General features: G+C 35.1%; 1 protein-coding gene across 12 annotated transcripts in view; it reads left to right on the top strand.

Annotated features, from left to right (window-relative positions):
- The window catches only part of LOC127881013 (nuclear hormone receptor E75-like), a 165,319-nt gene that overhangs the window by 25,392 nt on the left and 112,669 nt on the right, over positions 1-27,258 (top strand). For 9 of the 12 annotated variants that reach the window (XR_008049866.1, XR_008049869.1, XR_008049861.1 and 6 more), the window contains exons 2-3: positions 3,230-3,258; positions 24,321-24,580. Coding sequence is in view for 4 of the 12 variants with exons in the window: in XM_052428594.1 (XP_052284554.1) it covers positions 3,230-3,258; positions 24,321-24,580 (289 nt within the window). In the remaining 8 variants the exon portion in view is untranslated. The remainder of the gene's footprint in view (positions 1-3,229; positions 3,259-24,320; positions 24,581-27,258) is intronic. The other 3 variants (XM_052428641.1, XM_052428649.1, XM_052428632.1) reach the window with 1 other exon arrangement.

Below are 27,258 nucleotides of genomic sequence, written 5' to 3'. Positions count from 1 at the left end.
ATAAGGGGACTGTGCAGGCAAAGTTATGTAACTCTGACTGGCATTTTGACAGAATTGTGTGCCCTTTTACTTAGAAAATTAAAAATTTTGTTAAGTTTTGTGTTTAGGTCCACTTTTTTCCTAAAGTATCAAAGCTATTGCTTTCATACTTGCAACACTTACTAACTATTGTAAGGGGACTGTGCAGGCAAAGTTATGTAACTCTGACTGGCATTTTGACGGAATTATGGGCCCTTTATACTTTAAAATTTGGGTAAGTTTTGTGTTTTGGTCCACTTTACCCCTAAAGTATCATACATGTAGATATTGCTTTCATAATTGGAACACTCACAAATTATCATAAGGGAACAGTAAAGGACAAGTTTCATAACTCTGGTTGTCATTTTTACGGAATTATGGCCCTTTTTTGACTTCGTAACTTTGAATATATGGTTACATTTTGTGTTTAGATCCACTTTAGTACTAAAGTATCAATGCTATTGCTTTAAAACTTCAAATACTTTCATGCTATCATGAGGGTACTGTACCTGGCAAGTTGAATTTTACCTTGACCTTTGAATGACCTTGACTCTCAAGGTCAAATTATTTAATTTTGCTAAAATTGCCATTACTTCTTTATTATGATTAGATTCGATTGATACTTTGACAAAACAACTCTTACCTGACATACCACAATAGACTCCACCCAAACCATCCCCCCTCCCCCCGAATCCCCCCTCAATCCCCACACCCATTATTTATTTTAAAATTAAAGATCATCTAATAAATTACCACCACACCCTCACACTATACCCACCCCCTACCCCCAAAAAATAATTTTTATGCCCCCGGTAGGGTGGCATATAGCAGTTGAACTGTCCGTCAGTATGTCAGTCAGTCTGTCCGTCCGTCTGAAAATACTTTAACATTGGCCATAACCTTTTTCACTTTTGAAGATAGCAACTTGATATTTGGCATGCATGTGTATCTCATGGAGCTGCACATTTTGAGTGGTGAAAGGTCAAGGTCATCCTTCGAGGTCAAATGTCAAATTTATGGTGTCTGTCCGTCGAAAGCTTTAACATTGGCCATTACTTTTTCAATATTGAAGATAGCATCTTGATATTTGGCATGCATGTGTATCTCATGGAGCTGTACATTTTTAGTGGTGAAAGGTGAAGGTCAAGGTAATCCTTCAAGGTCAAATGTCAAATATATGGCGTTTGTCCGTCCGAAAACTTTTAACATTGGCCATTACTTTTTTAATATTGAAGATAGCAACTTGATATTTGGCATGCATGTGTATCTCATGAAGCTGCGCATTTTGAGTGGTGGAAGTTCAAGGTCAATGTCATCCTTCAAGGTCAAAGGTCAAAAATAATAATTTCAAAGCGGCGTTCTCATGAAGCTGCACATTTTGAGTGGTGGAAGTTCAAGGTCAAGGTCATTCTTCAAATTCAAGTCATCCTTCAAGGTCAAAGGTAAAAAAAATAAATTCAAAGCAGCGTAATCATGAAGCTGCACATTTTGAGTTGTGGAAGTTCAAGGTCAAGGTCATCCTTCAAGGTCAAAGTCAAAAAAAGTATAAAAAAAATTCAAAGCGGCGTTATCATGAAGCTTCACATTTTGAGTGGTGGAAGTTCAAGGTCAAGGTCATCCTTCAAGGTAAAAAAAAAATATAAAAAAAATCAAAGCAGCGTTCTCATGAAGCTGCACATTTTGAGTGGTGGAAGTTCATGGTCAAGGTCATCCTTCAAGGTCAAGGTTATCCTTCAAGGTCAAAGGTCAATTTTTTTATTATTTCAAAGCGGCGTTCTCATGAAGCTGCACATTTTGAGTGGTGGAAGTTCAAGGTCAAGGTCATTCTTCAAGGTCAAGGTCATCCTTCAGGGTCAAAGGTAAAAAAAACAACAATTCAAAGCGGCGTTATCATGAAGCTGCACATTTTGAGTGGTGGAAGTTCAAGGATAAGGTCATCCTTCAAGGTCAAGGTCATTCTTCAAGGTCAAAGGTAAAAAAAAATAATTTCAAAGCGGCGTTCTCATAAAGCTGCACATTTTGAGTGGTGGAAGTTCAAGGTCAAGGTCATCCTTCAAGGTCAAAGGTTAAAAAAACAAAACAATTTTTTTTCAAAGAGGCGCAATAGGGGGCATTGTGTTTCTGACAAACACATCTCTTGTTTTTTTCAAACATTGTTAAAAACACAAATATTTATTTTTATTATTTTATTTATGAAATACCGTCCAACCATCCCACCCAAGAATCCCCCCCCCCCCCCAAAAAAAAAAATAAATATTTTTTTGCCTTTTTTTTTCATTTTGGGAAGATAATGTAATAAATGACCACACCCCCACACTAAACACCCCTCTCCACTCCACCCCTCCCTCCTTTGTGATTGAAATTGAGATAGGTCCCTACACCTTTAAAAAGAAAAATAGATGAGCGGTCTGCACCCGCAAGGCGGTGCTCTTGTTCTGGGTTTTATAATTGCATAATCATATAAAGCTTAGTGTGAAGCCATGTTCTTTAATTGGTATGCTTGCTATTTACCCAAATAAAGCAAAACGAACACAATGCTGACTTTTATGACCATCATTCTATTGTATGTACTATTTGTTAGTCAATTGAATCACTCACACAATTGTAATAAAACTTTTCAGGTTTTATGCTGTTTGCTGCTCATCAGTATCTAAGGGTGTGACATGAAGTCTTAAAATCTTGGATCTAGTAAGAAAGGCCTTTGATATAAATTAAATTTCATACATGTAGAGAGTACAAATGCGTCAAAATACGTATCTTAGTGGTAAAGGGTTAACACAGTCAGAAAAGTTGACAAACTTAAAAAAGAAGCATAGTTACTGTTCCACATACATCTACATGTATGTAGACACTTAATCATGCATGTTGTCATCAACACAATTGTGTCTCTAATACATGTAAGATAAAATGATATCTTTTAGTGTTTATTACATAATTGTGCACGGTCTTATATCCTCTAAACAGAAGCTTCCTGCTCATGTTTACGTTGGATTTGATTTGTAGTACTATAGAAGGTTAGAGGTCACATTAACCTGTATTTCAGCCATTTAGAACACAGTAAAGTTTGTTTACATTCAGTTGTATGAGTAGCTGAGTTACATTACTGGAATGTTGTAGTGATTTTGCACAGGGTTTATCATATATTTAAGGTGTATTTTTGAGAAAATATTGTAAATAATGTTGTGTGCTGCCAATTTTGTGAATTTTTCAGTTTCATTCATCAAAGGAGGAAGACAGAGTGTGAGTCCTTTTTGTTTAAGTATTCACACACATATATATATATATATATGTATATATACAAACTGTATATATATGCTATTATAAGCCAAATACATTACATGCTTTTCACATGTTAAATATTTTAATATGGATGTACAATTTCAAGCTGGATTACAATGATACAAAACATATCATAATTGTACCAGACAGTCAAGCAGATTTATGTTTTCTTAAATTTAAAAGTGTGATGCTTAAATTGGTTGCATCATTTTGAGAGGGCAAAGCTGGCATTAAGGCATATTATAAGTAGTTTACTTTTGTTTTCTCCCTTTAAATGCCCCAACTAATTCCTGTACTTCCTAATCAAAAAGTGTCCACAGAAAATTTTGTTTCTGACAAGTTGTTATGATAATTCCCACATAACCGTTTGTTGAAGGGACTTGTTTACAGATTTTGCGTATATTCTTTAAAAATATCATTAAATTTATAAAGAAACAAAATCCTTTTTTATGTATAATTATGCAAGTAAAAAAGATAATAATTTCCTTCCCGGTATTCAAACCCAGGACCAGTGCTTTCCACAGGCAAATTAACGGCCCCTCAGTGGGGCGCTTAAATTTCGAAATCAGATTCCCCGGGGTGCCTGAAATTTTCCGATCAGTGTATTCTGACAGTTATTGCAGCTCAAGATCAAAGTGATATCGACTTCGCCGAAAAATTTTAAGGCCAATTTACGATCCTTTACCAAAGTTTACCCAACTAAAGGTGGAGCGTCGCTGTATTAGAAAATAAATATTGGCCAATGAGAGTGCACGCTTTGTATGAGCGACAGCAGTAGGCAGGCAATACCTGCAGTTAAATCATGCAGACTACTCGAAACGTACATGTAATTGCCACAGAAATCTTAGCCAGTTACTTAGAAGACTGATGCTGGCAACTGGTCGTAATCCACGTGGACAATGTGTAGTGTTTTTCCCAGGCCATTTTAGCGTGGCGAAAAGCCACGCCAGCCTCCCGAATCGCCACGCTGCCCTTTTCAAAGGCAAATTTCGCCACGCACCCTTCTTTTCAAAGGCAAATTTCGCCACGCACCCTTATCGATAACCTCTTTATTGCCTTACGATCTAACTTGGTCCGCAAAATCAGCGTCCTTGATTGTCTGTGACGCTCCGACTGTGCTTGATTTACTCGAGAGACGGCAACGTCTAATCAATTATATTATTTGAGCAGATTTAATCTATTACAGTATTTGATTTATAGGTAGACTGCTCCAAAGCCGTGAATTAGTCATGCGTGAATAACCCCGTGTCAGTATCAATCAATAATGCCAGAGGCTATGTCAATCTGAACGCATCGGACAGTGGGCTACACCACACCGTCAGACGATCGCCGTTATGGCGGAATTGTCCGAGGAGTCCGAGGAGTCCCGATTGAGGCTATGTTATACCAAGCGCACTTTTCGGTCGGCAATGTGTATTCCTTCCACGATAAAATCGTTACTTCGGAGACTTTTGATGAAAAACTCGATGTTATTCGCGTGACAATTGTGCATTGCATGCATTATTCAGTTATATCAAAACATATATTTTTACGCATAATTACATTTAAAAACACAAACAAATTTATTCTTTATGGCTTTCGTCTTTAAGATAATTAGATCTAATTATTGAAATAATTACTGAGACGCATACTAATTGAACAAAATGGGAATCGCGTATACGATTTAACGTTGCTATGCGCACCTGTCGCTTACATCATTTGACATTTGAACAACATGGCGGACTATACAGAATTAAAGGGATCTTTTCACGCTTTGGTAAATTGACAAAATTGAAAAAAGTTGTTTCAGATTTGCAAATTTTCGTTTTAGTTATGATATTTGTGAGGAAACAGTAATACTGAACATTTACCATGGTCTAATATAGCCATAATATGCATCTTTTGACGATTTTAAAACCTCAAAATTATAAAGCGTTGCAACGCGAAACGATTGAATAATTCGGAGAGTTCTGTTTTTGTCGTTAAATTTTGTGAAACTACGAAGATTGCTTATATAAGGTATAAAATACGTTCAGTTTGTGTACTCGGCGGAATAGCTCAGTAGGCTCAAGCGTTTTTACTTCAGGACTCTGGCAGGACTCCAGGGGTCACTGGTTCGAAACCTGCTCCGGGCAATGTTCTTTTCCTTTTTTTGATTTTATTCTTGATTTTTTACTGAAGCTTTTACGATCCAATGTTTATATTTATCAATATAAAGCATTTAATGAATAAGTAAAAAAATGCCAAAATCTGTGAAAAGGCCCCTTTAAATTGCGACTCGGCAAAAATGGCAAATAACGTCGTAAACGATCGAATTAACGATGGAGATTATACATTAAGAAGGAATTAATGAAATGTCTGTGATAATCAACGATGCATAAAAATGTTATAGATAGCAACAACATTATTTATTTATTTGTAATCTACTTGGTGGATGTATGTCACGGAAACAAGTGTTTGCATATTGTTAGCGATCAATTTACTCGCAATGTTATTTTAAACATCTGGCAAGATTATTGTTAGAAAATGGGATAAGACAACATGGTTTCATTTATATGTTAGTTCTGTGTAGAATCAGATTCATATGCATATATTGCTTTATTATGTTTGTCGTGCTGTACAGTTTATTGAAACAGCATGGAACTTAAATGTACATTGCAAGGTAAATATATTAATTAGGGATGGCAACGAATACCGATTTCGGTATTCGAATATTCGGTCACCCTTCCGAACGAATATTCGGATATTCGGTCAACATCTGTTGGAAAAAAAAGTCAACTTTGTTTACCGTACCATTACTCCATGAATTCTACTTTCGTTTTTACCGGAAGTTCACCGGAAGTGACTAAATATTGACACAGCGTTGCCTTCGCTAATTCGAAGCTGATTTTGTTGATTACTTTTTATTGTTAAAATTGAATGACAAAAACTGTTTTTAAACAATTAATATCGTACATCAACAATAGAACGAGAAACATAATATTACATGACGACAAAATAATTACATGACAAAACAGTTAGATCTACATATAATTAAAGCTGAACTTAATCGAATTATGTACATAGCCACAACACACTTTGAACCTGTTTAACATACTAAACAGTCAGTCTTTTAAAATTGCAACGTTTAAAAGACACTTGGATCGGCGACTTCTTATCGGATGATGTCGTGAAATACTTCCAAGCAGCGGAAGGCGTAGGTGGCATTTTGCTTGGACAGATATTTACTTTATGCGTGTAGCAATTATAATATTTTCAATTAAATGAGGGTGCAATACCAAAAACATTTTTTTAAGTATAATACCTGATTGAATATTGAGTAATTAATTAATGTTTGGACCATACGATCCGCAAATACTCATTAGAGGTTGAGTAAATTATTTTCTAAAAGCTTTTTTGATTGGACAACGTGATTATAACCATACGATCTGTTTTGTTTTTCACACCAAGTCGGCTCTTTCTTTACTCATTTAATCTTTGATCATGTTAAATGTAATTCGAGTTATTAGATCAAGACGGGTCGGTGGTTTAATTGCCATACGGTCTTATTTGTTTTTTACACAAAGTCGGCTTTTCCTTTACTAATTTAATCTTTGATAATTTTAAATGTAATTCGAGTCATTGGATCAAGTGCAGGTCGGTGTTTTGATTGCCGACGCGATTTGCACCTATCATAATTTTGACACAAAGTGTCTGGCTTTGTTAGCAGGATTTATGACCGGTATACTGTCATCACCATAGCGACGCATTATCGCGTCAATCGGAATAAACATTATGACACGAGGAACAACTTTTTTGACAATGTTTGAAGCAAATTTTACGAATACAAAGTCTTTGAAATTACTCGATTTTTTATTTTTTCTTCCGAATATTCGATTAGGAAAACAGTATCCGAATATTCGGTCCGGGACCGAATATTCGAATATTCGGATATTCGTTGATATCCCTAATATTAATATAAATCATAGTAAGTTAAATACATCAATTACCATTAAATGTGCTTGTTTATATGTTATTTTTTCCACAACTGCATCAGATGCGATTACATGTTGCCCCGTAATTCAGGTATTCAGGGAACGTTTTTGCCCTTTTTTGCCTAAACTGCGCGCTAAAATGCCCTTTTTGAAAGTAATGCGCCATGCCCCTTTGCCCTCCTGGGAAAAACACTAATGTGAATTTCATGCATAATTCCATCAAAACTTTTTATGGACTCGTAAAGTGTTAAAACAAATTTTCGTTGAATTTATACCGCAACTGTTAATATTTGTTGAAATCTCAAATGGTAATAATTAAATTTGTAATCCGAAACCTATTCCTGTAAGTCGTTGTTAACGCGTTTTTAATCCGAAACACACTTCTGAATGTAAATGTTACCGCAACGTTGAAATATTCTTGCTTCAAATAAGCAGTGCAAATTTATTTTGTGTCGAATCTTTGTCTCAATTAAAAGAGCGCGAAAATTATGCAGCATGTGCAACGTCACGTCATTTGCATATAAAGCGTGCGTGTATTGAGCGTTTTAACAAGCACACAACACGTCAGGGGATTGACGCATGTTCAGAGGCAATATTTCATCAAATCTATAAATAGTCACTTAATTTATTTGATACTGTAGAAAAATGGCAAGGTTTGTGTTAAAGAAATAATTGAGAGCTTTTATCGTAAATATTAACCAGAAAGTTTATTTTTAAAATGGAATAAATGGGATTTATATCGGGTAATAAATAGGAACTTTAAAAGTAGTAAGTATGCAGTAAATAGTCTGGTTGAAATGGATGAATTGGGGAATCGTTCAAGTTGGGATTTTACTATCTATGCGGGAAAGTTTTAAAACAATTAAACAATATATATTTTTTAATGACTGGGGGATTTTCTTGAAGAGTCATAGCGCACCAAATGACGTCTTTTGATGCCGTTTTCTTTGAGTTATAACGCACCACAGAACGTCAGTTGACACGTTAAAAAAAAACAAAAAATCAACGTCGGGAGGGAACACCCCTCCCGAACCACCCCTATCAGCCCCGGGGCCCCTGACAAAAATCCTGTGGAAAGCACTGCCCAGGACCTACTTGTTACCACTGCACTATTAAAGCCACAAACTTTGCCTTTGACCTTGAAATTAAATGCATGTAAATCAATACATATAGATGCAATTTGAAAGTGTGCAAAATTGTCATTAAATCTATAACCTAGTAAGAAGTTTAGTAATTTATTATTTTTCAAACGGTACCGCTTTTAAAACCAAAAGTAAGATTTCTATACGTATACGTCCATTTCGACAAATGCGATTATTTTAAAGTATTTAAGCGCAAAAAAGACTGATTGTTTTTAAGTTTTATAACGTAAAAAATACGGATTTTTACCTTGTAACCAACAGATATATTTCTATTGGATAGATAAAATTAAATATATAGCCTAGTTAGCAAGTAATTTATTATTTTTCAAACGGTACCGCTTTTTAAACCGAATGTAGGATTTCTAGACGTACACGTCCATTTCAACAAACGCGATTATTTTAAAGTATTTAAGCGCAATAAAAGACTGATTTCTACCTCATGTAAACACCAGATATTCTAATTGGCATAGATAAAATATGTTTCTTATTTATACTTAAATTTACTATGTCAAGTTGAGTGGCTTAAAAGGGGCCTTTTCACAGATTTTGGCATGTATTGAAGTTTGTCATTAAATGCTTTATATTGATAAATGTAAGCATCACATCTAAAAAGCTCAAGTAAAAAAACAAGAATAAAATTATAAAGAAAGAAAAAAATTAACCCTCAACCGGACTCGAACCATGCACTGACCTCTGGATTAGAAGTCTATCGCTTTGACCACGTGGCTATCCGTGCTCATGCAATGAGTAACGTATTTTTTACTTTATATAAGAAATCCTCATGGTATCACACAATACACTACGCGACCCTTGATTTTTGCCTAATTTGCGGAGTCACGGTGGACAGTTTGATTTTTTACTGGAAAATCACAGAGATTTCACGTAATTCGTCACTCTGCCGTCGCGCAAGAGCAAGATAATCTTCGCGGTGATTCTCCGCAATTTTGTGGTGTTTCGCCAAGATTAGATTCACCGCGATTCCCTGTGATTGCAGTGGATATCGGTGACATCCGTGTTTTGCCAATTCATGCATATAAACCGAATCATATAGATAATTTTTATACATACCACATTTCTAATGTTAACAATTATCTGATAATACAACATAATTACATCACTCATAAACAAATAATCTTAAACATTTATGACGACAAATATGTTGAGGAATTTCAGAAACACAACATATGCCTACGCCTTTTTTCAGAAGTGTAAAAGAGTACAGTGCATTATGGGACACAGCTTTCATTGGACTAGCGAATTTAAATTTAGATTGAATGCAATACAATCATGTACAAAAAATGTTTTATGGCGTCATACGCAGCATGTAAAAAAATGTGCTTCCTGTGGACTTTTTGCTAACGGGTAAAAATGAAAGTGAATATTTGTTACAGTTACACTGCGTAAGCATGTAAATAAATCGTCTGGATTATTTCATCTATTTTTCTTACATGTACTGCTCTGATAGGGAATACATATTGTAAACCCTGACTCGCAAGTTTTTCACACCTTTATTGATATTACACAACAGATCAACACCAATTAGCTGTCAAAGGTTGTTTAACCTCTAAGCGATTAAAATCGGTTAAACTGACGGTTAAAGCAATTCAAGCTGTGATCGTCGCAATCTTTATACTGGATTTTCGAATTTCAGATTTCCAGTTTGCCAAGTCATTTTTTACCAATTCCCAATGGGCGGAATATTTTTTATTTAGTTTATTTACAATGTTTCCTATTGCGTTTGTGGAATGCATATTTCCGATTGCCATGTTGTAGAATTCTTTGATTTGGCTACTTTTTTATTTTAATAAAAAACAAAGTATGTATAATGTTAGTGTACATTCAATCTTGTATTTAGAGACCACTAAAGGGAGTAACCAAATGTGGTCTCTTAATAAAATAGTCTTTAAATAAAAAAAGGCCATTTGTGATGAATGCGGACCTTTGATTTTAAATCCAGATATCGGATTATCTCCTTTTGACACAGTGATTTATGCTTTTGTAATCAAATGAATCTAAATATGAATAAAATGAATAAAACAATTTTTTCCTTAAAATAAGTTGTATTTGTTCTCTTTTATTCTAAATACAATGTAAATGGTTTGCAAGGAGAATGGGTTTTTCCGATTCCAAACTCATTTGTGATTAAATTTACGTGCACTTTTACTCTTTGACACTTCCAATACCCGAATTTTCTCATTTAACGTTAATACTTTCTGTTTTGACATTTTAATTTCTGCATGTAAGCTTATATATATCTGACTCGATTATGGTACATAGGGATATAAATAAAACACCTTGATTGAAAACTAAATAAACACGCCTGATTGGAAAATTTGCTGACACAAACTAATAAGCATAATAACAATTACATTTGTAATGAACAGATTTCGCTACATGTTACCGATTAATAGTAAATTTTTTACACCTCTCGAGAACACTGTGAAAATGTTTGTCGCATCGGCGCATTGTTTCTGCAATAAAATCGGCGATCAAATTTGTCACTTAACGTCCCAGATAGTAAACTCTTTAATCCGTAGACTGTTGGCAATACCTCACTGCATTATTCGACAACAAAAATTGATACGCAGTCAGCATTAACTCCGGTCAGAACCGGTCATCGAGACAAAGGAAAATGGCTGGTGTGAAATCAAAACAAAGTTGTAATCTTTCATGTTATCGGCTTAGATAAACAATCAACACTGATTTGTCTCTGAACGGTCAACAGATTGACCACTTTTACCTTAAAGCAGTCGCTTAATTCAAGACTCGGGCATCAAAATACAATAAAATCAGCGGTCGCTGGTCGCATAAGATAAAAGTCGCTTAATACAATATGAAAATTTAGTTAAAACACTCGGGCGGGATTTAAAGTGGTCGCATAAGACAAAAGTCGCTTAATTCAAGTGGTCGCAAGCACAAGATTGACTGTATATGTTAAATATAAGTGTAACAGTCAACACAAATCACGAAAATGGGGAATCATGGCGGTTCATGGTGATTCGTGCTGATTGCCTTACAGCGAGATACATAGCGCAAGGTCAACATGGAATCGCCGAGACATCACCCAAATGTTTCTTGTCGCTCGGAATCACTGCTATTTGTAACGTTGCATCGATCCCGGTGATGCGAGAATCACGACGAAAATCACAGGTTGCGTAGTGTACCTTTTTTAGCTCACCTGTCACGAAGTGACATGGTGAGCTTATGTGACCGTGTGATGTCCGGCGTCAGTATGTGCGTGTGTGCGTGCGTGTGTCCGTCAACAATTTGTTTGTGTAGACAGTAGAGGTCACAGTTTTCATCCAATCTTCATGAAATTTGGTCAGAATGTTTATATTGATGAAATCTGGGTTGGGACCGTATTTGGGTCATCTGGGGTCAAAAACTAGTTCACTAGGTCAAAAACTAGGTCAAATAATAGAAAAACCTTGTGTAGACAATAGATGTCGCAGTTTTCATCTAATCTTTATGAAATTTGGTCAGAATGTTTATTTTGATGAAATCTGGGTTGGGATTGTATTTGGGTCATCTGGGGTCAAAAACTAGGTCATTAGGTCAAACACTAGGTCAAATAATAGAAAAACCTTGTGTAGACAGTAAAGGTCACAGTTTTCATCCAATCTTTATGAAATTTGGTCAGAATGTTTATCTTGATGAAATCTGGGTTGGGATTTATTTGGGTCATCTGGGGTCAAAAACTAGGTCAAATAATAGAAAAACCTTGTGTAGACAATAGAGGTCACAGTTTTTATCAAATCTTTATGCAATTTGATCAGAATGTTTATCTTGATGAAATCTGGGTTGGGATTGTATTCGGGTCATCTGGGGTCAAAAACTAGGTCACTAGGTCAAATAATAGAAAAACCTAGTGTGGACAATAGAGGTCACAGTTTTCATCCAATCTTTGTAAAATTTGATCAGAATGTTTATCTTGATGAAATATGGGTTGGTATTGTATTTGGGTCACTTGGGGTCAAAAACTAGGTCACAAGGTCAAATAATAGAAAAACCTTGTGTAGACAATAGAGGTCACAGTTTTCATCCAATCTTTATGAAATTTGGTCAGAATGTTTATCTTGATGAAATCTGGGTTGGGATTGTATTTGGTAAGTCAGGTGAGCGATTCAGGGCCATCATGGCCCTCTTGTTTTACTTCTCTGTTAATATCTTTTTCTTGGTCAAGAATGTTATAGTTTTTTTAAATAAATAAATAAATAAATAAAATAAAAAACATTTTACAAAGTCCAGTTATGAATGTCAATTTTAATTTCATAAGCATACCAATTATCCTTATTTGTGAAATATATTGATTCTTTTCAGTGCTTTCCAAAGGATTTTTCAGGCGCCCCGGGTCTTATAGGGGTGGCTTCGGGAGGGATGTCCCCTCTTTACATTGATTTTTTTTTAATTTAATGTGTCAATTGACGTTTTGTGGTGTAGTTGACAGAGAATCGTAAATCGGCTTAAATTTTTTCGGCTAAATCAATATCGCTCTGATCTTAAGAATGGATAGTTGCCATGCAGTAACAGCAAAAATACACTGAATGGAAGATTTCAGGCACCACGCGGACTCTGATTAAGAAATTTAAGCGCCCCGGCGAGGGACTGTTAAATGGCCTGTGAAAAGCACTGCTGCTCACCTGATTGCCTGATAAGGGATAATTTTAGGTCTGCGTCCTGCGTCCTGGACGCATAGAAATTGTGGGGGACGCAAACATTTGCTATATATGCGTCCCGTGGACGCACAATCCTAAAAAATATGATACTGAACAAAATTTTGCGAACGGAGAAAAAAAGAATTTAAGACCGAAAATGTCTGTCATTTTACTATTGTGCAATCAATAATCCGGGTCATTGGAAAGCTTAATTTTGTATTCAACAATAGGAAGCGTCATCATGATATGGTCCATGGGTTGCATAGCACTATATTTTTCTGACAATTTTGTAATTTTCTAGCAACTAATGAACAGTCATCCTGCATTTCATGTAAAACATGTGAAAATAAGAAATACTGTAATTTATCTCTAGGAAAGCCTGGGCGTTTAATTTGAATGATAAATACAAACTCGTTATGCTTTGTTTTAAATTGGAAACTGTTTATGTTAATTTCGTTGCATCTAAATGGCTAATGTCTTTGAGATATGTCAGTATAATTGAAGTTAAAGTATCATCACAGCAACAGATTGACTGCGGTAAAAGCTTCTCCAGTCAACTAGCATACTTGGGCATTCACTCAAAAAACAATTAAGACTTAGATCAAAAGATGAAAGGGAGTGTCATTCCGCTGACAGTTTTGATAGTTTTATGTTCTGCAAGGCACAATTTAGTACACTAGGCGGAGTTAAGCGGTACATTAAATTCGATTATAACCAATTAGAACTCGCGCATTGTATATATGCAGAAGTTTACCTAAGCGATGAAATAACGTCGTTATGGACATGCATTTACGCGAAAAAAGTTAACACACGCAATTCATTTCCAACAGTAAATATGAATACTATTTACATGTACTTTAGTGTGTTCTACTGTTAACGTGTTTCTTGTTTCAAAACTCTTAAACAATAATTATCAAGTCAATGCGCATTTTTTTTTAAATTCATAACCATATAAACAGAAACTAACTCACCCATGCATAGTGCCTATTTCATTATTTGATATGTTGATACGTTAACGACTTTATTTTATATCCCTGTCAGTGTATTATGTAAGTAAATGCATACAAATCAAATAGAAGATATTTTTTCATGTCAGTGTAAGATCGTTTGTTATTTCACGAATGATCATAGAATTTTTTTTTCTATGATCACGAGTGAAATTACAAACGATTACACTGACATGAACAAATTTTCTGTTTCTTTTATGCCCCTTTTTCAAGAAAATAATTAACAGCTGTTTTCCTTTTGCTGAAAAGTTACCCTTTCTCGGAGTTTCTCCCGTGGCGTGCCTCAATACATTGATATGATGTCATTTTGTTGACGAAATTACGTCATTTTGTTGACAAAATTACGTCGTTATTCCAGGGATATTCTTCAGTTAAACTCTTTTACAATGTAAATAAATGGTAAAAAAGCATAAAACTAAAAGAAAAGTGTTGGATTCTGTGGAATATTGATTTTGCTTCACCCGTGATCATAGAAAATATAAACAAGGATATAAACAAGGGAAGTACATCTTTGATATGATAATCTAAAAATAGAAAAAAGAAATTCGAAAATTTGTTCTTTTCATCGGTGAAAAGAACAATTGTGTTATTTTCACTGCTGTTATTTCACTGCAGAAATGTCATATTTTATCATTAGGTATAAAAGAAAAATAGTTTTCAAAATATAATGATCAATTGAATCAAAACACTTGAACTCAGAAAACAAAGTTTTAACATTCTAGCTTATATGTGCACATTGGGTCTTATTAAACAAGACACGTGGGTCTGTAACGAATGTGAATAAGTGTCGGTATCGACGTAGTGCAAACAATTCAATACACCCTCGCTCTCCATGCGGCTAACGTAACTTTTGCACATGTCCCGCATAATTTTCGCACGAATGTTTTTTTTACGTCATGTAAACAATGAAATTCGGAAGTGTATTTTGATAGAAAATTTATTCATGCATGAAATGCTTCATATCCACGAGGATTACACCTGCTTTTCATCATCAATCTTAAGTAACTGGCCATGATATTTTCGTGGATGAATAAACCCGTGGTATATTTATTAAAGCCTGTATGTGACAGAAGAAATGAACACGGCAGGTATTTTGCCTGCTAATTAAAATAACAGTTTTCAATGGAGATTTTTAATTAGACACACACTCTACAATATGTAATCATCATGAACATTGATTATAATGTGAATAGGGTGTTGGATTGTCATGACAATATTAAAGTACTGTTGATTTTTATGATGCACATGGCAATCAAAGGTTTAATTTGCATTTATTTATTTATGTGACTTAATTTGTAAGGATTTATTGAATTTGAAAATAGTATTTGTTTGTCATTGATGAACATAGGCTGAGCCATGAAATTATTATCATTCCACTATGTTTTTCTTCTGCTCATAGATGGGACCCATACTTTTTCTCTGGGACCCATAGAATTAAAACCTATCAATCGCTGGGACTCGTACTTTTTATGTCCCCCACTATACATGTAGTAGTGGGGGACATATTGTTTTTGCCCTGTCTGTTGGTTGGTCTGTTGGTTGGTTGGTTGGTCTGTTGGTTGGTTTGCGCCAACTTTAACATTTGCAATAACTTTTGCAATATTGAAAATAGCAACTTGATGTTTGGCATGCATATGTATCTCATGGAGCTGCACATTTTGAGTGGTGAAAGGTCAAGGTCAAGGTCATCCTTCAAGGTCAAAGGTCAAATATATGGGTCAAAATCGCTAATTTAATGTACACTTTGCAGTATTTCAATATTCAAGATAGCAACTTGATATTTGGCATGCATGTGTATCTCATGGAGCTGCACATTTTGAGTGGTGAAAGGTCAAGGTCATCCTTCAAGGTCAGATGTCAAAATTATGTGGACAAAATCGCTCATTTTATGAGTACTTTTGCAATATTGAAGATAGCAACTTGATATTTGGCATGCATGTGTATCTCATGGAGCTGCACATTTTAAGTGGTGAAAGGTCAAGGTCAAGGTCATACTTCAAGGTCAGAGGTCAAATATATGTGGCCCAAATTGCTTATTTTATGAATACTTTTGCAATATTGAAGATAGCAACTTGATATTTGGCATGCATGTGTATCTCATGGAGCTGCACATTTTGAGTGGTGAAAGGTCAAGGTCAAGGTCATCCTTTAAGGTCAAATATATGGGTCAAAATTACTCATGTAATGTCACTTCTGCAATATTGAAGCTAGCAATTTTATATTTGAAATGCATGTGTATCTCATGGAGCTGCACATTTTGAGTGGTGAAGGGTCAAGGTCAAGGTCATCCTTCAAGGTCAAACTTCATATAGGGGGACATTGTGTTTCACAAACACATCTTGTAATTTCTAAAATTATCCCTGCTCAGGTGAGCTTTTGTAACCGGTCTTTGTCCGTCTTCCGTCTGTCCGTCGTCCATATTTGGTTTGTAAACACTCTAAAGGCCACATTTCATGTCCGATCTTCATGAAACTTGGTCAGAAGATTTGTCCCAATGATATCTCGATCAAGTTTTAAACTGGGTCATGCTGGGTCAAAAACTAGGTCACTAGGTTAAAAAAAAGAAAAACCTTGTAAACACTGTAGAAGTCACATTTCATGTCCAATCTTCGTGTAACTTTGTCAAAATGTTTGCCTTAATGATATGTTGGTAGAGTTAAAAAGTGGTTCCGGTCTGTAAAAAAACATGGCCGCCAGTGGGCGGGGCAGTTTTCCTTATTTGGCCATAGAGAAACCTTGTAAACACTCTAGAAGTCACAATTTTTGCCCAATCATCATGAGAGTTGGTCAAAACATTGATTTTATTGATTTCTCGGACGAGTTCGAAAATGGTCTAGATCGGTGAAAAAACATGGCCGCCAGTGGGCCGGGCATTTTTCTCTATATGTATATAGTGAAAACATGCGAACACTCTAAAAGTCACATTTTGGCCCAATTTTCATGAAATTTGGTCAGAACATTTGTTTTTCTTGATATGAGAGTTGAGTTTGAAAATGGTTCCGGTCAATTGAATAACATGGCTGCCAGGGGGGGGGGGCAGTTTTCCTTTTTTTGCTATAGAGAAACCTTGTAAACACTCTAGAAGTCACAATTTTTGCCCAATCATCATGAAAGTTGGTCAAAACATTGGTTTTATTGATATATCGGACGAGTTCAAAAGTGGTCCAGATCGGTGAAAAAACATGACCGCCAGTGGGCGGGGCATTTTTCTCGATATGTATACTGCAGGGATGTGAATTTTCCGCGGATTTCCGCAGATCGGGTTGTCCGGGGTCATTTCCGCGATTGGCGTAAAATTAAAAAAAAAATGGGTGAAAGTACGACCGAATCCGCGGGTGTTTTTCATAAGCGGCTCGAAAAATCCGCAAACTGTGAAACATCAGTGTCCGACAAATCCATTGCCCGGAGCCCGGGGGCTACCGAAATTTTTCATCGGGCTACTATAAATCCATAAGAGCGGTAGCCCGGTTTATTGACAGACATACGTAGAATAAACACGCTGACCATGTGTTTATAGACTGTGTATTGCTTAAAATCCGATAACAAAGTGCAATCAATTATCTAATCAGTCACCAATCACTTGTGGTAATGTCTTAAACAGTAACAGTGTATTTTAATCATCCAATCAGAATCAACATTTGTCGTCTGCTAATAATATAATGAGAGCCGGTTGGATAGTTGGCGCACACGATGCAACATCATTTCGCAGTTTGGAATTCTTTGTTAACCGCAACAATGAGTTATAGCGACAACGTTTTTGATGTCGTTCAATATCCAAGGACGCCGAACATTAAATAAATCAAAAGAATAGCGGATTCTTCAAAACGGTAACGAAACCGAAAATGAATATTAATAAAAAAGATGTGAACGCGGTTAACACCTGCTAATTAGTTTGCATTGTCAATTAATAATTGGATTAATCGACTGTTAATCAATAATCCCAGGGGACAAAAATTCCACTCGTCCGCTCGTATTGACGAGTGAAATCTTGAAAGTACGAGTGAATTTTCCTAAAGCTCTCGTCCTATAGGACGAGTGAAAAAAAACTGATGTTAAAATATGTATTTTCTGACCAGTAAGACTCTTTTTCATTAAATAAAATCATTTCTTAAAGCATATCTATTCCGAAAGTAGAACGAGAATGAACCGGAAATCGTAATTGTAAATGTTTATACAGCAGGTGCGCGTTGTTATGCGAGACTGTGTCCCGAGTAAATATTGGCTTTTTGGTGTAAACTCTGCACGTCCATGTTGACAGGGAACCATCTGACTTCATTCACTGTAAGTATTGATTTTTTTAAAGAATTATTTTACTGCGAAGTACGGTTTTAAACCAGTCTAAATTTCATCTGAAAAATGTCTGACATACGAGCGTTCTTTAAAGGGGGGCAGGAGCAATGTTCAACCATCCGAAATGGAAAGCACGCAAGCATTAGAAAAAGTAAAAAAAAATATTGTCTTCATTTATTTATTTTGTGTTCCTCATAAATAAAGTAAGTTAAAATTTCTTCTGTGATCAGCTGGCATGAATAACTAAGTAAGCAGCATTTTAGCAGTGATATAGGAAACATTGTTAGTAATATCAGTCCTTTGCCATCTTTCTTTCACACATATTTAAAGGACAAGTGCATGTGTTTGCAGGACGAGTGAAAATTTTAATGCACTTGTCCTGCAGGACGAGTGCAATTTATAAATATTTTTGTCCCCTGAATCCCATATATGCCCGATTTATATTTTTAAAACCAAACTACGGGTGGGTAATATAGACGATACGAGTCATAAACACAAACGTTTGAAATTTTCTAAAGCGTCAAATGAATTTCGGCATATGGTTCTATTTAAAGATATGATGAAATAAGCTCCCAATCAGGACCGTTGTATTGCAACATGCGTAAATCACCTGCCACGGTTTGCACGCGTTGTGTACAGCTATTTTAGGTTACAAAATTCTACATTTAAGAAATGAATTCTTTTGTCCAGATAAAAAGCGCGCGAAAATTGGCGTGGGTGTATTTATTTGTAAATAAAAATTTCGTAGCGGGTACAACATTGAGATCATTTAATTTCCATTAAAAGTTTCGTTGTGAAATTCAACTAAAGTACCGGGGTATCTCGCGAATAATTTTGCATTGACATTTCCTCTGAATAAAATATAATGTAAACACGCTGTATGGTTACCGTTACGCTGTATCAGTTCCTTCATTATTGAAACAATTGTTGTATTGTATACTGACTGCACACAAGTGTCGTAACATACGGATGCAATACGTAAATTCGGACAGTACTTAAAGTCAGACACGAGTAAATAAATGATTTAATACTCTTTATTTCTTGAAACTCGGTATTTGTTGTTAAAAAGGGCAATTGCATTGATTAACACCACACAAGTCAATCGTATTGATCATCTAAACGCTTTATTTACGTTTACGACTTAACGTGCTGTCCGAATTTAAGTACACATACATGCGCACATACATGTAATATCTACATGTAGTATATGATTTTCTTTGGTACATTTACATTTACGTACATAGTGCCTGTACTGTAACATTAATTTACGATATTGACTGTGTACATCAGACTTCTTGCTTTTTTATGTATATGTATGTATACATATTATGTATATGTAAATGAAGAAATAAAATAAAGATGAAAACCTGCCTCTTATCATTTTGTAGGAAATTTTTTTTATGGGCTACCAAATATTTTTATTGGTAGCCCAGTGGGCTACCTGAAAAAAAAGAAATTTGTCGGACACTGGAAACATCTCCGCATTTTACACTGGTATTCTGTCATAGCATATTTTTTAACGAGCGATGTCATTGGCTTTCATTTCCCAATCTTCCAATTAAAATTGGTCTTTTAAAATGTGTTTCATATTTCGATTGCAAATGGCGCCTTTGTGAAGCATTAATGAAGACGAACGAACGAATCACTCAAAATCTCGGAGATTTAGCAATTATTGAAAAACAAAATTAAATGGGAAAGAGAAGAAACAACAGTGGATATAAATCAGAAAGCGCTGAATGGGTACGGAAGATCGACTGTCTTGGTAAGGCTGAAGTCATATTTTATTCAAGTGAAAAAATCTTGAACTACGTAAACTCAAACTGTAGTAAATTGTCGTTAGTTGAACACTGTAACATTGTTGAGCTTATGTAGAATTTAAAAGCATTGAGCTCAAACGAAAGATTGCCGCCATCGTTCACAGGTATGATGGAACACTCATTGATTTTGATCACAATTAATACTGGTGACTTTGCATAACATGTTTAGTGATTTTAAAAAGATTTTCATAAAAGAAATCATGTTGATAAGTTTAAGATGGTGTTTGTTTAAATATCTGTTTTATATACGGTTCGTCATTGTGTTATGCATGCGATTCGGTTAGTCAAAATCAGTCTACAGAATTTTCCTCCCCTCAGACACAACCTCAATCACACCCCTGATAGTGAAAACATGTGAATACTCTAGAAGTCACATTTTTGGCCCAATTTTCATGAAATTTGGTCAAAACAATTGTTTCTTTGATATGAAAGTTGCGTTTAAAAATGGTTCCAGTCAGTAATATGGCCTGCAGGGGGGGGGGGGGGGGGGGGGCAGTTTTCCTTATTTGGCTAAAGAGAAACCTTGTAAAGTGTAAACACTCTAGAAGTCACAATTTTTGCCCAATCGTTATGAAAGTTGGTCAAAACATTGGTTTTATTGATATCTCGGACGAGTTCGAAAATGGTCCAGATCGGTGAAAAAAACATGGCTGCCAGTGGGCAGGGCATTTTTCTCTATATGTATGAAGTGAAAACCTTGCTGTGAACACTCTAGAAGTCACTATTTTGGCCCAATTTTCATGCAATTTGGTCAGAACATTTGTTTCCTTGATATGAGAGATGAGTTCAAAAATGGGTCCGGTCAGTTGAATAACATGGCTGCGGGGGGGTGGGTGGGGGGAGGCAGTTTTCCTTATTTGGATACTTTGTAAACACTCTATAGGTCACAATTTTTGCCCAATCATCATGAAAGTTGGTCAAAACATTGGTTTTATTGATATATTGGACGAGTTCAAAAATGGTCCAGATCGGTGAAAAAACATGGCTGCCAGTGGGCGGGGCATTTTTCTCTATATGTGTAAAGTGAAAACATGTGAACACTCTAGATTTAGTCACATTTTTGGCCCAATTTTCATGAAATTTGGTCAGAACATTTGTTTCCTTGATATGAGAGTTGAGTTCGAAAATGGTTCCGGTCAGTTGAATAACATGGCTGCCGGGGGGGGGGGCAGTTTTCTTATATTTATGTAGTAAACAAAGCTTGTGAACACTCTAGAAATCACATTTTTGCCCAATCATCATGAAACTTGGTACAAAGATTGGTTTTATATATATCGCATAATTAATGCCATAATTATTGCCCTTAGATTGTCCAAATTTTCATTATGTTATACAAAATCCTTGTAAACACTCGAGAGGATGCAATTTTTTCAGATTTTATGAATCTTGGTCATAATATTTATTTTTGTAAGCAAAGTTTGATGTTTAGTAAGGGGGGGTCAACTCAAAATATAGGTCACCAGGTCAAATATTACAAAAACAAAAACACTCCATATGCCAGAGTTTTGGTTCAATAATGATGAAACTTGACCAGGATGTTTGTCTGGACAATATCTAGGTCAAGTTTGACGTTTGGTAAAGATTAAATGAACCGACTATTCTCAGGTGAGCGAACTAAGGCCATCTTGGCCCTCTTTTTAATATTAATTGTGTTTTAAAAATTATAGTGCAATATTTTTAATTTCTGCCCTTTATATATTCATTTCATCATGCGCATTTATAACAACCACAAATAACAAAATATTAACTTCAGTTCTTATTTCAGTGTTGAGAAATGTGGTTCTAATTTGGTACAACACATTTTACAGGTTAATAAATATAATACATTCTGAGGGAAATACCCACTAAAAGCTTAATGTGCAATTCTTTGAAAATGACTCATAGGTTAAAGGCTGTATATGCACAGGTCATGTACAAATGTAAGTGACAATATGTGGTTTTATTATTTCCTTCCCTTTCTTTATAGTCAGGAAAAAAATGATTCAATGTGTATTATTAGCAATGTGAAGTCGCTACATTTATCAAACGATGTATCTACATGTACATGTGTATATGATGCAACATTATTTCTAGGAACATTACAATTTTTGTTAACATGTAGTTTCTTGTTTAAATTTTTAGCCGGATTTTTTTCGAAAAAATCTCGGCTTATAGATTGATGTTGTCGGGCGGGCGGGGGGGCAGGCGGGGGGGCGGGCGGGCGGGGGGCGGGCGGGCGGGCGGCGTGCTCGAAAATGTTAAAGTTCTTATTTCATGGTATAACTTTTGTATGCTTGGACCTAGAGTCTTCAAACTTGACATGAAGGTTGGCCAGGATTAACAGATGACCACTGGTCATTTCAAGGTCATTCATTTGAAGGTCAAGGTCACTGTGACCTTCAATATAAAAAATGTTAAAGTTGTTATAACTTTGGTATGCTTGGACCTAGAGTCTTGAAACTTGACATGAAGGTTGGCCATAACTAGTTAGTAACCACTGGTCATTTTAAGGTCATTCATTTGAAGGTCAAGGTCACTGTGACCTTGAATGTAAAAATGTTAAAGTTCTTATTTCATGGTATAACTTTGGTATGCTTGGACCTAGAGTCTTCAAACTTGACATGAAGGTTGGCCAGGATTAACAGATGACCACTGGTCATTTCAAGGTCATTCATTTGCAGGTGAAGGTCACTGTGACCTTAAATATAAAAATGTTAAAGTTGTTATAACTTTGGTATGCTTGGACCTAGAGTCTTGAAACTAGACATGAAGGTTGGCCAGAATTAGTAAGTAACCACTGGACATTTCAAGGTCATTCATTTGAAGGTCAAGGTCACTGTGACCTTGAATGTAAAAATGTTAAAGTTGTTATAACTTTGGTATGCTTGGACCTAGAGTCTTGAAACTTGACATGAAGGTTGGCCAGAACTAGTAAGTAACCACTGGACATTTCAAGGTCATTCATTTGAAGGTCAAGGTCACTGTGACCTTGAATGTAAAAATGTTAAAGTTCTTATTTCATGTTATAACTTTGGTATGCTTGTACCTAGAGTCTTCAAACTTGAAATAAAGATTGGCCAGTACTAGAAGATGACCACTGGTCATTTCAATGTCATTCATTTGAAGGTCAAGGTCACTGTGACCTTAAATGTTAAAATGTTAAAATTGTTATAACTTTGGTATGCTTGGACATAGAGTCTTCAAACTTGACATGAAGGTTTGCAAGCACACTTAGATGACCACTGGTCATTTCAAGGTCATTCATTCTAAGGTCAAGGTCACTGTGACCTTAAATGTTATTGTTGTTCATGTATATGCATGCATTCAAAACATAACACAAGGTTTGCTCATGCCTTGAAAAGTACTTACATTTCATTTTGACCTTTGAACAATATTTCAGTAATTTAAGTATTGCATTGACAAAAACACGAAAGGTACTTTCCTGTCATTTAAATCAAAAATCCGGCTTCAATGCGGTCATCTCCGACCGCGGAACTCTTGTTTATTTAATATTCAATATTACATGTATGTTAGTCCAAGTACATTCTGGAGCTCAATGTGGTACTTAAATGCATTCATGTTATTTAAAATGTTGTTGTGTTCATTTAAGGCTGAGCAATGTACATTGTGTTATGGATAAAGTAGGATTTATAATGCATTACAGTTTGTAACCTTTTAACTTGTTTGCATGTTTGAAATGTTAATTATTCAGTTTTTTTATCTGATTTTGGGGAAATGACCTGGCCTTTTTTGAAGGGAAAAAAAATCGCGCGGAACATCAGATTTTGGGGAAAATAAGGAAAGTCTTAAATAATCAAATTTAACATATATTACTTCTTTTAAAACAAATTCAAGGCAACAGATAATTTAATTATGCAATATTTTTTCTATTTTCTACACTGGATCAGGTTAACTTATATAATTAAAGGTTTAAAAAAAATATAATAATAATAATTATTTTTTTTAAGATATCATTGTTTTTGGAAAAATCGCTATTAAAGGGAAAAAAATTGTATAGGGGAAAGGGGAGAAATTCGGCTGGTCTCAAAGAAGGAAAAAAAAAACAGTCATTGAACCTTTTCAATGTCATACAAGGAAGGCATGTTTCAGATCTATTACATGTATAAGCTGTAAGGCATTTTACATTCAATACATGCTATCAAAACCTTGTTGGTTTCAGGTCAACGGCCTTCCAACATGTGAGTCAATGGTTTTGTATCAGTTGAATAAACCCTTGAGCACTGAAGCCATGGATGGGAAAGCACCGTCATCATCATCAACAGCAGCAGCACTGACAACATCAGCAGGTCTAGACCTCCCAAAGAAGTTGTCTCCCATTATGCCCTCTATTCTGTCCCAGCAGATCGAGAGCAGTAAGCTCCCAACGCAGCTAACCTTGGCAGTTGTGTCCAGTTCCTCGGCTGCATCAGCCATTAATGGGTAAGTGTCAGAGATGTCTTAGCTAATGATCTATGTTTTACAACAGGGATCCAGGCTTCTTTTCCTTTTGTGAGAATGGTCGTTATTCACAAATTTGGGAAATTCGCGACTCAAATGTTCACAATTTCAAGAAGTTCGCGACTCAATTTTCACAATTTTAGAAAGTATGCGACTCTTTTTTCACAATTTTGAACAGTTCGCGACTCATTTTTTACAATTTTAAATAATTTGCGACTCTTTTTATCACAAAGTGGGGGGGCCAAGGCCGCTTCACAAAAACAGGGAAAAAAGCCCTGGGGATGCAAATTATAAGAGGCTGAATATCCAGTGACCGTAAATCACTTATGGTTAGGCTCCTAGATTTTCAAATATTCACAAATTGGAACTTAACAGCTGCACCAGCAAGAGAGAATCATAATTGAGGGTGTGATTCCATGCCTAAGTCTCTAACAATGTCATTCAGGGGTTTTTCTGCCTATTTTGGAAAAAGGAGTCTGACCAAATTGGGAATTTTTTATCGACAAAATTGTCCATTTTGGGAATTTTTGCTTTGATGAAACGGCTCATTTTGGGAAAACATTGTGAATTTATCATGCTTAAATAAGTCAGTGGTTTAACAAATAAATTTGTTTTTATTTGTTATTTTGTCTTCTTTATATAAACACATGCAATATTGGGCATGATAAACGTTAATTCAAGTACTGCAATTTTGTTTTTCAGTTACAGTTACACTCTGAGATAAGAACTGTACAGTCAAAAACATTTAGCAGATATTTTTTACCAAAACACACTGGTTAGTCACACAAGTTACAGCATAATTTTTCTCTGCGTTTTTTTTTTAAAGCGTCACACAGCTCCTCCAATGTTTTGTCAGTAGATCTAGACCTTCAATGCAGGTAAGCATCAGATGAGTAAGGCCAGAATTTTTTAATCAAATGATTTTTGGACCCGCCGACTCCAATTTTTGACAAAACCAAAAAAAAACAAACTTTTCGGATGCCAAAAGATGGCTTTTAAACACCAAACGCTTGCCGGGTTTTAGAAAAAGTTCAAATGAGTTATAAATCATCATAATAAACCCAGTTTTAATTACCCACATTTATACGTGAACCTCCTTCATCGTGTACATGTGCTGGAATTTACCAACAGCTACGCCATCATTGTTTGTGCAAGAAGTTGAAGAACCCTACAACGCTTTCATCAGCAAAGTCTGCTAATTTCCCAATAATTATGCAACTGTCAAATGAAATCCAGAATGGAATCGATTTGTAAGTAAATATTTTATTATTTCTTTACAATTTTATAAAATTGATAGTATTAAAATGACTAAAAAATATTATGAAAGCAATAAGAAAAGAACGATTTTAATTTAACAGGTGCTCGCAATGCGAAACCCATTTAGGCCTATCAACTTTAAACATTCCATATATTACGCACAAATACGGTCATATTTTAGAGAATACAATTTTATGAATTGTTTAATGTAGTTGAAGTGATGAATTTGTGCATATAATATGTGTTTTTTCGTTATTTTCAATGGGTACGAAACTTCGGTTTGTTCCGAACTGGTTCGTACCAAAAGTTCAAAAATTGCAAAATCAACAGTTTTTAAAACGATTTCAAACCATGAATGTCCAAATAAAAAAGTCAAGTTTATAGGGGTTTTTATCGGATTAATAGCTCCTTTATGACATTGAACTATCAATTATGTTATCCTGGGATAAACTGTCACGAAGATCAATAATTATAACGATTATTAGGGACGCTATTTCTTTAATCAATACCATAACAAAAACACATGTTAACTTGTTTCAACAGTCATTTGTGTTTAACAGTTCTATTATTAAAATGTTCTGGGAACAATATATTTTAATTAAGATACCAACTATTTCTGAAATCAAAAGTAGGTCCTTCACTCTATGTACTATATTTCGGATAAGTTAAAATTCGGACATAGATAAAGATACTGACATTTATGTGTTGATTTGTTGTATATAGTTTGTACAAATATGTTTTGTGTTATTTCAGACAACAAGAATGGATGGTGGCAATTATCCTGGGCCTTTCTGTCAAGAAATAGATGTGAACAAATATTCATTTAATTGAACCTGGAAATCAACCACCACAACTAACAGAAAACCTTTTAACAAAAGGTGTTGTTTTAGAATTTTTAAAATTTGATAATAAACAGAAGTTGATGTATATCATGTCCAAATGACCAAATGTATAAACTGTTTAACAATTTGAATTGAGATGCTTTATTTTCTGATGTATGATTTATTTTTCCTTTCAGATGATATATATTTGTGTGATTCTAGGTTTTAATAAATAATTCTCAAACATTTATGCAGCATACTGTTACATTATTGTTATTCTATTATGTTGGTTATCTGGTTTATCAAGTTGAAAAAATTTTATTTATATAAAAATAAAGCTTTTAATATTAAGACATATGAAGGTACTAATTGTTATTTATGTATTAACATACTTCTCAGAGTAATACAAATATAGTAAATGCCATTATTCATGAATGTAGTAAGGTTCCTTAAATGATTGTCCTTATTGAAAAAGTTTGAATTACGGGCGGTTTTTACACCACGATAAAGTGGCGACAACTTTTTTTGGGCCAGTGAAACCCCTGAAAAGCGTTCTATTATGCTATTTGTATTTGTCTGCTG

The sequence above is a fragment of the Dreissena polymorpha genome, chromosome 1 (assembly GCF_020536995.1).
Source record: "Dreissena polymorpha isolate Duluth1 chromosome 1, UMN_Dpol_1.0, whole genome shotgun sequence".
In the NCBI taxonomy this organism is placed as follows: domain Eukaryota; kingdom Metazoa; phylum Mollusca; class Bivalvia; order Myida; family Dreissenidae; genus Dreissena; species Dreissena polymorpha.
Note: the sequence above shows the minus strand (reverse complement) of the source record. Positions and strands in the feature narration are given on the sequence as shown.